Source organism: Pieris napi, chromosome 12 (assembly GCF_905475465.1).
Source record: "Pieris napi chromosome 12, ilPieNapi1.2, whole genome shotgun sequence".
NCBI classification, from domain to species: domain Eukaryota; kingdom Metazoa; phylum Arthropoda; class Insecta; order Lepidoptera; family Pieridae; genus Pieris; species Pieris napi.
Window position 1 is genome coordinate 4,814,255 of NC_062245.1, and position 11,594 is coordinate 4,825,848.

General features: G+C 34.3%; 1 protein-coding gene across 1 annotated transcript; it reads left to right on the forward strand.

The window, feature by feature from the left end:
* Positions 1 to 298: 298 nt before the first annotated feature.
* On the forward strand, positions 299 to 11,014 carry LOC125054615 (MICOS complex subunit Mic60-like). The gene is made up of 17 exons (XM_047656621.1): positions 299 to 377; positions 1,406 to 1,587; positions 2,561 to 2,757; positions 2,962 to 3,000; positions 3,205 to 3,338; positions 4,332 to 4,458; positions 5,061 to 5,224; positions 5,911 to 6,036; positions 6,348 to 6,420; positions 6,517 to 6,605; positions 6,999 to 7,109; positions 7,301 to 7,418; positions 7,927 to 8,064; positions 8,615 to 8,718; positions 8,989 to 9,090; positions 9,492 to 9,580; positions 10,765 to 11,014. Exons 1-17 carry the CDS (start codon positions 333 to 335, stop codon positions 10,940 to 10,942), a joined length of 2,016 nt encoding a protein of 671 aa, XP_047512577.1. The 5' UTR covers positions 299 to 332; the 3' UTR covers positions 10,943 to 11,014.
* The last annotated feature ends 580 nt before the right edge of the window (positions 11,015 to 11,594 follow it).

Consider the following 11,594-nt stretch of genomic DNA (forward strand, 5'->3'; position numbering starts at 1 on the left):
CTAGTTACAGAAAGAAACTAAAACCCTTTTTACCTAATTATCTGTAAGCGTGAAAGGATCAGGTATATCTCAACAAAGGACGATATACTTTTCCCATTATTAAAATATCATCTATTTTGATATCTATACGAGTCAATTAGCTCTTTTCGTCATTGCTTAGTACAATTAATGCTCTCTATATAATTTAGTCAATTATCTACTTAAGTGGTAATTTACGCTGACAGGTTTAAATAAAGTACAAAAGAGGTCAATATGCTACAGAAGAATAATTCGATGACAATAAATAATAATCGTCACAAAATGTCAGTTCAATCTCACAAAATAACACAAAAATGTTTAGAATAACAGGACAGTTATTGACTATAAGAAGTTTATTGGTATGTTTTACGTATAATATTCGCGCTTATATATGACATTATCATTTTTAAAAACAAATACAACAGCAACTGTTTGCTTAAATTTGAGTCTAGGTTTTTGCATAGTAATACACTAATTACGCTTCGTGTCTTGCACATTACAAATTTTATTGTACATAGTGGCCAAAATATTAACAACTTATTTAAAGTATAACAAAAAATTTAGTTATCCAAAATAATGAGACAAATTAAAAAAAAATACGAATTCTGCATTATTATCCTCGTAGCTAGGCGTGTAACCATTAAGTCGTGTGTTCGAATCTTGGCCCCGCAACAATAGATTTTACTTTCTATGTGCTCATTTAAGGCTATGTTCAGGTGGCAAAACTTGACGCGCGTTTTCAAATCGCGACTAGACATTGTGGTATTTTCATACAACAGAGAAAAAGTCTCTAGACGCAGGTGATCGCGCGTTGTACGTTTTCTTTTTCTATATTTTTCTTTATAATATATCCTCAAAATAATAGCCTCTTCCACGTCCATTTTCTACGTTCTACCGAACTAGACTGACGAGCAGGTACTCTCGCAACGCGCGTTAGCGGTCATCATCTGAACGCTCTTCAAATTTGATCGCGCGTTGACGCGCATTAACGTTACATGTGAACATAGCCTAATACTGCGCATTCATGGTGTAGCAAAGATCGGACTGAAACTAACATGCCCTAGACCCAAAAATCAACGGCGTGTGTCAACTGATAGACCGGTAGGTTGATCACCTACTTGCCTCTGAAGAAAGATAAATGATACAGAAGTATGGCCAACACCTAGCGGGTCTAGGGTTCTAGTGGTTTTATAGCTAGGTCTGTGGTCTATAGCTGTAGACAATAGTGACTCTAGTGTTACCATACGTAATATTCCTATTATATTGATACGTTCTAAATGTTGACGAAATATAGTAGTCATCCTTATTTCCGTAGCTTTACAATAAAATGGACATAACAATAGTAACCAAATATTATATTTTACCAGTTTTAATTTAATATATATAGCGTCGTCAGCCAATCGACGTGCAGCTTGTTCAGCACACTTTACTCCACAAATACAAACCACAGGAGAGGGAAACTTGCCCCCCACCACCTCCACCCCCTCCTCCAAAACAAAAAGATGACTCGGCATTTTGGGGCACGCTTGCTGTGATATTTGTCGCTGCAGGTTTCGCTGTAATTGCGCAGTAAGAACTCTTATTAATAACAAATATCGCAACCTCATTTATTTATTATTTTAATTATATAACAGGAAATACAAGTCTAAATTCCTTAAGCCCTTATGTATGCACTAAGCTTTTTTCGTCGCCTTCAGTGTTACCATAACCTTTTCATTTAATTTTATTGGTAATAAGTTTTTTTCTGTATCCTAAATAAGTTATATCTAGGCCTATATATTATGTTTCCTATGAGATTCACGAATTCCGAATGACTCACGTATAGGGCATTTCACGGGAAGTGAAAAGCGAAAATAGATCTGAAATTTGTTCATAATCGGCCTAATTGTACTTCCAGTAGTTCAAGTTAGTTGTTGTCTAGTTGTTAAGTGAGAGTTTAAAGAATAGTCGTTACAGAAATTCGTATTTTTGAAAATAGTTTCCAAATTAAACTAATTCATTTCAAAATATTAAATATGCAGACTTACATAGAAAATGTCGTTTAATACAAACCCGGAAATAAGCTTTTCAAATCAGAATTTTGAGCAGTGTTGGCCTAGTGGCTTCAGCTTTCGACTCTCATCCCTGAGGTCGTAGGTTCGATCCCCGGCTGTGCACCATGGACTTTCTTTCTATGTGCGCAATTGGGCTTGGGATGTAAATCCGTGAATCCGTGAAGAGCGACACTGCTGTGAATCTGGCGCTGAAAACGGACAATCATTTAATTAAAAATACAAATAAAATACGCTACAATGACTACGCTAATTAAGTTAATTCTTGTACTGTTTTTGTAATGAAAGCATTTTTATATGGCTACATAAATTACTCAAAAGTTTTCTAATCTCAATCATACCAAAATCAATAGAAAGAAGAGTAGAAAGAGAGAGATAGAAAGTAGAGTAGATGTTTGACAATTTTGTTTTTTCTGAATACAGTCGTCTTACGTCTCTGAATCTCAGCCTAAAAGTTTATTAACTATATGACAGAGCATTTTAATTTGTAGACGAACGCCAGAAATACGTGACTGGTTGACGATTCACGCACCGTGGTTCGATGACTTCATCGCCGTTATGTATGAGGAGAACATGACTTATAGAGACTACGCTGAGAAGTGCATTGAAGACGTAAAGGAATATGTCGCAAAAATCGGAACTGATGACAAGCCTAAAAATTGCTCTTTGGATGGAAAACCGATTATAAGTAAATTCTTACTTTCGATCATAATATAATAAACTATGGAATTTTATAGTATTTAACTTTTAATCATTTAATTAAATATTTAAATACCAGATACCAAATATAAAACACCAGATTCACGTCATATCTATTCATTTTTTATTTGTCAACTGCTGTCAAGACATCGATGTAAAATCGTAAGATATTTATTTTAAATTATTATTACAGCTGCACCCCAAAAACACGAAGTGGAAACGAAAAAAGATGGTGAATTTCAAATTTATCTTGACGTGTAGTAAGGCTTTTAAATACCTATTATGATCTTAACGGATTTAAGTACATCTATAGTGCACTCTTGACTCAGTCTACTATGAGTTTAAAGCAAACCCATTTTGTTACCATTGTACTATCGACTTTCACATATATCATTTTATTTGATAAAAAAATACATTATAAAGATTGATTTTGTAGGTGATTGCGTCATCATACCGCCGCCTGTTATCACAAAGAGCATCTGTGAAATAGAAGAATGTGTTAAAGATCTTGCTGAAGATGCTCTCAACAATTACTACACCGCTAAAGCAGCTTGCGCTTACTATAATAGTGTAAGATTCTATTTAATAATAGTGATGATAAAAATATGGTAACATATTACTGGGATAGAAGTTTTAGTCTGTGGCAAAAATATTTGAATGAAATATCTTAGATTAGGTAGAGTTCGGCGTACCAACAAAACCAGGATTTTTCACACAAATACGGCGTGTTTTACGAGAGCATTTAATAATTGGTTAATTAAATTTATTATTACGCGGCTACAATCACTGCAGTGACGCGCTAACGAAGTTATTCTAATCGCATGGATATATATGGCGGAGAGATATATCGTCACTCCATCTATATAGAGATGGTCATGTGGGTAAAGTGCGAGCACAAAAGACACGTATAATTATCGTACAGTATTTAATTTAGATTCAATCCTTTTAACATTACAAATAACACTTTTAGCTTTATAACAAGCAGCGGGTTCGAGGCACCGATCTCACTTTTAATCATAATCTACTCAACAATAAAATCACATAGACCCAACTCGGTCCAACATCTCATCACCACCATGTTCCAATGAATACTAATCAGAACTACCCTGCGTTCCTTGAACGTACTGTCCAAATTCAAGATGGCGACCCCACGAGGCATTTTCTCCGCTCTAATAATTGGTCTTAACAATATTGATACTTTTATTCGTTCAATAAAGATTCTAAATTATGAAACAATTAAATAATAACAAAAGAAATCGAATCAACGGTCAATGGACTCGATCAGAACATTTCCTGATAATCTTATATAACTTCTCGACCGTAGCCAATAGGTTTCCCTTCAGGCGAATGACTGCCTGATGATGTTCGGGCGGCCAGTAATTAGACTGGTAGAGGATCCTCCCTTTAGGGCAGAGGAAGACCACCACCATCCTCTACATATAGAAGCTGGACTATTCATAGAATTCCAAATTTTTAAAACCTATTAAATAATCACTACACTGAGAAAGTGTTTCTATAATTGTTTAGCATCTGATTAATGGAATAATAATTCTAATGTTATAGGTAGTTGAAGAAGCAATGCAGAACTTCACAATACCAACTGTGCGTAAACTACACGCCGCGTTGGCAGAGAGAATCAAACTTGTCAATACATCAATAGCTAACGCTAATGAGGCGCTCTCTGAATTTAGTAAGTTTAATTTTAAAGCTTTAACTTCTAATATCTTTATAGAGCACGAATTTAAATATTTGATATTTGTTCGCTTAAAATATTGTGCATATCGTTATCTATATTCAATATACATTAAACTATCATAATAATAACCTAGTTCCATATAATATAATCTTTGACACGACCAAAAGGTTGTACCGTCACTGGTTTACTGGCCTTAGATTCCAACATAATTTTGGCCTCACGATGTTTTCCTTTAGCGAGCGAGTGTTAAATGCACATATAGACATAAGGCCCATTAATGCAGAGCTGGGGTTCGAACCTATAACCTCAAGGATGAGAGCCGCACACTGAACCCACTCTAGCTCTTATATAGTAAAGAGAGAAACTATATTATGATACGCCATTTGTGATTCTCAAACTACGATTTCATGTACAAAAACATACACATACTGTATAGTAATTTAGCACATTTGATTTACCATGAGTGAGACTAATTGAACGTTTACCACTCATGCATGAACGTCTCAAATGCTTGTATGAAAATTATATTTTTGTTGCGTAACTTGTGACGTGTTTTACTACATATCGTAAGTTAGATTAACAAATACTGATTTCAGATGACCTAATCCAATATTTTGAATGTGGGGTAAAAGCCCCACCAGAGCATATAACGAATACGCGTGGTTTAATCAACGATTATCAGAAGAAGCTCACAGCCAGTCTTATGCAGTATGAGTGGGAGAATGATAAAGCATTGGCTATGGACATGCATTGGCAAAGGGTAAAATAAATATAATTATAAGCTATAGTTTATATACGAATATGTCTGCGATAAGCTACGACAATTTTTGGCACAAATAACAATACTCAAGCGTATCCCCTTTAAAACCAAACGTTCACTTTACAACGCGCTTTGCGAGTCAGTCATTAATCACGGTCTAACTAGCTACGGTTGAACTTAACGTATCTCAAGCTAATATATAACCTACAAATGCAAATCCTCAAACACGTTGTCTCAGGAAACATCAACTCATATAAAATAACAGAAGTAAATAAATGTCTTCTTGTTGTTGTTGAAAAACTACTTTTACTTGAATTTGTCGCATTCTTAAACAAGACGGAACTAATTTAGCATATTAGGATTTTATTATATTATTGTGTAAATTAAATACATTTAAATATGTATATACGTAGGCCCCATATCAAGGGAACAATTTCGAGCTAAAAGAAGATAGATAGCGGTCTACGTCCAGAAATGGTTATATAAAATAGAATTTAAAAAAATGTGTAGGTTGTATCGATACGAACCAATAATTTATGGAAATTAGAATTTTCTACAAAGAAATTATTTCCGAAATTTTTAATATTTGTTTCCAAAATCAACTAATTCATGTGTTTTCAGTATAGGAACAGAACATAGATATATGTCAGTCTTAAATTTCGAAACGCATATTTTTTTTATTCCAGGTAGAAAATTCCGTAGACAAGTATACAATTGAGAATCAAACCATGTACCCAGAAATTAAATACGAACAAGATAAACTCCAGCTACAGAGTGACCCCGACTTTTTACTCTACCATACTTTTAGATATGTAAGTTATATATTATTAAGTTAGAAATTTTTAAAATTCTATCTATCCCTTTCCCTTAAGACCTATATTAAAATCGTGCATGGTCATGGTAACTTTGGTCTCTTTGTTTCTCAACATTTGTTTTGTCTCTCTGTGTCTATTTTGGGTTATTATATTAATGACCTTAACACTTAGATAATTTTCTTTAATTTTTAAATTATTTTCTAGTGTCAAAAAGTATTTCCTAATGTCAAAATACATCCAAGTCGATTCATCGAAAGGTGTATGTTTATTACTATAAAATTAGTAATAGTGATTTTTTTTTAAATTAGGCATCAAAGTTACGAGAAGAGCTGGACAATGCTGTAGTTGGTATGACAGACAGAGTTAACAGAGGAATGGAGAGTGAGTTCAACTTCAATTCTTATTTTGATATGTATTTTGATAAGTTTTAATACATACATACTTGATTTTTAATATTTACAATCCTTTACGTCCCAGCACTACCAGAAAATAAAACAAGAGATGCCAAGCTCGACGCTGTGTACAGACAGAAAAAAGCAGAACTAGATAGGGAATTTCAGAAGCGGGTAAATCCAAATGAAATTTATAGATGCAAAGCTATTAAGAAATACCATCATCAATGGTAATACATTTCTAATTTAGCATCCTTAAGTAGTTTACGCTGCACAACCTAACCCTTGTAGGACGAACTATGACAAAAAAAAATTAGGTACACTATTATAATTTCGAGTGCTTTTAAGCTTTCGTTCAAGAGACTGTAATAAATTCGTTTATAGCCATTTAAAAATAAAATCTTTTTAAATTTTCTTAAAAACGAACGAAGCTGAACGAAGCTAGGAGCTGGGTTACGTTATTCGTAAATGTGTAGATATTATATTGTTATATTTGCTAATATTTTCATTCTTGATATTAAGGTACTATTTGATTGTAGCGTTTTCATAGCTTAACTATGTTTCTAGTACGCCGATCAAATCGCAAACAATGACAAAATTCTAAAGGACTCGTTGAAGAAACAGCTGGACAAACAGCAAGAGACGTTGCGCAGACGGCTTGAGGAAAAGGAGAAAGAGGTATTTTTCATTTAAAAATATATTTTGTTACATATTTGCCATAACTTTTACGGAAATAAAAGTTTGAGTTTTTTCCTTAATAATAAAAACGTTTTGCTTATTAATTTTTGTTAAGGTGTTAAGGTAACACCTTTATTAGAAGTCCTCATTTAGTTTTTACTTGATTTCGTATTATAATAATCTTATTTCAGGCAACAATCACTTTGGATAAAATGGTTGCTGAGAAGGTGGCATTTGAAAAGAGTATTTTTGCGCGTCAACTTGCAGAAATGGCTGGGAAATTAAAATTGGTTGAGGACAAACTAAACGGTAGTTTCAAGTTCGTTTCTGAAGTAGATTGAGATAAACTTTGTTTTGTTGAAAATTGTTGCCCGAAGAATTGTTGTTTTATTAAAATACATACAAAAATCAAAATGTGCGATTTTCGCTTTCGAATCATCATATTTTTTTAATTACCCACTTTAGGAACGTTAGCCTTATATATATATACGCCCGAGCTGTGTCCCGAAATTCGCCCACCAGGTCGTGCAAAAAAGCTAGTTGGCCGTACTAGGATAGTAGTAGTTCTCGAGGCAGTTCAGGCCATTTACGACCCCCTAACAATCTGTATATTAAAAAAAATAATAATTATAATATTAATTATGGTCATTATAAGCAATCAGGTTAGCTAATTACGTAATAACTTAAAACAGAAGGTCGCTTAAGTAGGGACTGAATCAATTAACCAACTTGATACGACATGGATCTCACAACTTTTACGGTAAGCAGTGCTTCTACCGTAAAAGTTGCGAGATTTGAGACATATATCTTATTACAGCTCATTTGAAAGCTGAGCGCGAAACGCGAAGGTCTCAGGAATTGTGGGTGGCTGGATCAGCTTTGCTAGCCGCTACCAAGAAGGGTGCACCCCATGTTGACGTCAATAAAGAACTGAATGCCATACAAAAGGCATCTGGTATTATTTTAAATAGTATTTAACATATAGGTTATATTAGACCAACCCTTTAACTAAAAGACACAAAGGACAAAATAACGAAGTTAACTTTAATAAATGTAGTCACAGGCAATGTGGAATGTACAACAACCGAAACATTTATTCTTAAGAAGGCTGGGATAGCCTATGAGAGAGAGAGACAGATAGGGTTAAAAAATAATAATACATAAAAGCGTATTGAAAGCGTAGTTGTGTTTTTATGTAAAACTACGGCGAACTCCGTTTCGCCACCAGATGACTTCGTTTTATGTAACATTTCGTTTGGTGATCCCGCTTTTCTGTTGAATTTTTTCCTGAATTTTATATGCTATAAACCTCACGGATCCCTTGGAGACCTTTCCAACGAATGCAAAACCGTGGAAATCGGTTCGTGCGTTCTGGAGTTATAGCGTCAGGAAGGAAAACCCGACTTATTTTTATTATGTAATAAAATTTTGGCTGGTAAATTGTGTCATTTGAGTAACTAATAAAGCCATATCTATGTTTGACTCACCTAAAATATTGTCATAAGGTGATGGTGACAAGCTCGTGGAAACAGTTTTAAAAGCAATACCTGGATCAGTCAGGGAGAAGGGCATTGTACCAGAAAGTGTTCTTCGAGATAGATATCATAAGGTAAGAATTACAAATTGTAAAGTTTGGTAGTCATACGTAATCTAGGAAATGCATTGTTCACTAAATACAATTCGGTAAATTATCAAAAATTCTTTTAAAATTGTTTCAACGTTTATGTACTTCACAGACGGCTACGGCGATCCACGTCTTTATTAAATTATACTCATTCGATCTGTACATGTGGTTTAGGAAATGCTATACAAAAAGATAAGCTTTGATACATTTATAATATTTGTCTAATTAATTTTAATAATATTCACGTATTCGCAGATGGAGAATTTGGCGCTCAAAGTAGCGTTAGTAGAACACGATGGCGCTGTATTACCCGTATATATTCTGTCATGGCTGCAATCAGTGCTACTCTTTATGAAGGTATTTTAATTCTAATCAACTGTGGAATGACGTACAGTGGTGGTTTCCGGTTGCCTTCCACTCCCAGATATTTTTAAAGTTATTTTTATTGGTTATACCGCCACAGCCTCGTCTGTTATATAGACTATCTATCTAGACAGAAACCGGTGAAAACTGAAAGCCCGCTCTAGATGCTTCCTTGCTAACCATGAAGCTTAGACGTGAGAAGAAGACTGAATAGAGAAAGAGAGAGTGGAATAACGATGTTAATTTTTACCTAAACTGTGTAGCAAAGATAAAAAATAAAAAGTGCCAATAATAAAATAAATATTTTTCCCTCTATATTTTCTTAAAATTCTTAAAGACCCATTTTTTTCTTTATCCGCCATCTCAATTACTGATCTTTCTTTTAACTTATTCAGATCTCTGGTATACCTCAAGAAGAATTCGATAAGCCACCTAAAGAGCCCTTTCAACACTTGGACACTTATGATTTACTTCAACGTGCCAGGTATAGTATCGTACAGTGAAATATGTACAATAAGTGACGTTCTCTGACGTTCGTACAACTTCGTACAGTCCGCGCAAATAATGTATACAGAAAAAAACAACCTCAAATCTTAACATTGCTAGGTAAATTTGATAACGTTACCTTAAAAGGTAGGTATTTTATTAAGGATGTAGATGCTTGGGATGCTAATAGATGCATAAATTTGAGATAAATGTTATATTATGACCAAGTTATAAAAATGTTTTTACTATTTAGTTTATAAGAAATTTAAATTTTTACTGTGGTGTAGCCCTTCAGGCTCAAGGTTAAACCCCTTAGTGCTTTTTTGGTGTTTTCTGTACTTTTAGTTTATACATACAAGAAGCAATAATTAATTAATATAAAGGTATTTACAAAGCAAAGTTGCACCAGTTTATATTATATTTTAGTCTAGATAGTTTCGAGTAAATCACTTCACTATTTCCACAATAGTCTTCTGTAGAATAATATTTAGTACAAAAAACTTTGTTATCATCTGTTTATACTTTACTATAGTTATTTTGCTTAACCCAATTTTCACGCCAGGAAAATTATAATTGTTTTAACACGACCATGAAAGTATGTAGTAATATGTCGTTGCGCATGATCGCTTGTGGGTTAGGACGTTGTTCATCACGTGCGCTCGCGCATGTATTGTTCATTCCAGTTTAATTCTAACCAACTTATTTTTTTATTTTTGAATACTTTTCTACATTTATATTTCTTTTTCTACATTTGGATTTCTTGGACTTGTCTTGAAGAATATTAATTCAACTCATAAAATTCCTATCTTCAAACGTTCAAATTCGAATTCTCACTTTCTTTGGTATCGCGACCTAGAAAGGAATCCATAGGGAGATCGATGGCGCAGAGGAGGGTCGAAGGGACAAGAGCTCGTGGCCTTTGACCTTTGCGGTGGTCAGATTCAATCAAGAGAAAGGCACCTTTCCTTGATTAATGGCACAGGGTTGTCAAGAGAGTAGTAACTCCGAGGAGTCAACCACGACCGCTATGTCAAGAGCGCTGATTATGATGAAGAAGATTGAACTTCAATTAAGCTGTAGACGTATACTGTTTCTTTAAAGAAAAATAGTGGCGTGGAATTTTCGAGAGTAACATCCAATTTTATTTTATAAATATTAGAATTTGTGGTTTGTTTTTTCCAGGTTTTGGATTGAACGCGGCAACTTGGCCGCTGCAATTCGCTACGTGAGTGCACTAGAGGGCGCTTCGCGGGCGGCAGCTGCCACATGGGCTGATGATGCGCGCGCATACCTTGAAACACGACAAGCTGCGGAGGCTGTGCTTGCCCATGCCGCAGCTTTGGGTCTTCAATACATCTAATTAATGTAGTTACATAATGTATATTATGATTATGATTAAATTTCTTGTGAAATAAAAATTGTAAATTTCAAACGATTTTTTTTAATAATTTTCAAGGTTTTTTACAGCTAAGCTTTCTTTGTCTGCCTTGCCATACTGTAACTCACTTTTCGAACTCACACAGCGATTTTCATAGCGGCGGTCGGCATTCTGATAAACAATAAACTACAAGCTCCTTATCAGAATGCTAAATCATAAAATAACTGCTTTACGACTGATTTGAGCGCGACGAAAAGTGATTTACAGAATCGCAAGGCTGGAAGAGAATTTTTGGGTTTTATATGAATATTTGCTATACATATAATTTTTTGCCTTTTTGCCTACGTTTGCATAAAAAACGACTGATTTTTGGTCTAGTATGTATAAAAAAAGTTTTTGTTAATGTTATCCCTAAGTTAGAAGTTATCAAAATTTGTCCCACCGGAATAAAAGGGTTATGTAATTGTGTATCTATGCACATACTCTATAGTCAGCTGCTCACCGAGGTCAAATCGAATAGAGAAAAAAATAATAACTTATAATTGTTTCCGTGTAAACGCAACACTTTCACATTTATAACAAGTAGCTATTGCCCACTTCGTTCGCGTGTAAACGGAAAATCACCGATATTTCA

Coding starts and splice junctions, on each gene's coding strand:
- LOC125054615 (XM_047656621.1), top strand. CDS start 333: ATGTTTAGAATAACAGGACAGTTATTGACTATAAGAAGTTTATTG. Junction 4,459..5,060: donor TGAGGCGCTCTCTGAATTTA/GTAAGTTTAATT, acceptor TACTGATTTCAG/ATGACCTAATCCAATATTTT. Junction 9,091..9,491: donor CAGTGCTACTCTTTATGAAG/GTATTTTAATTC, acceptor TAACTTATTCAG/ATCTCTGGTATACCTCAAGA.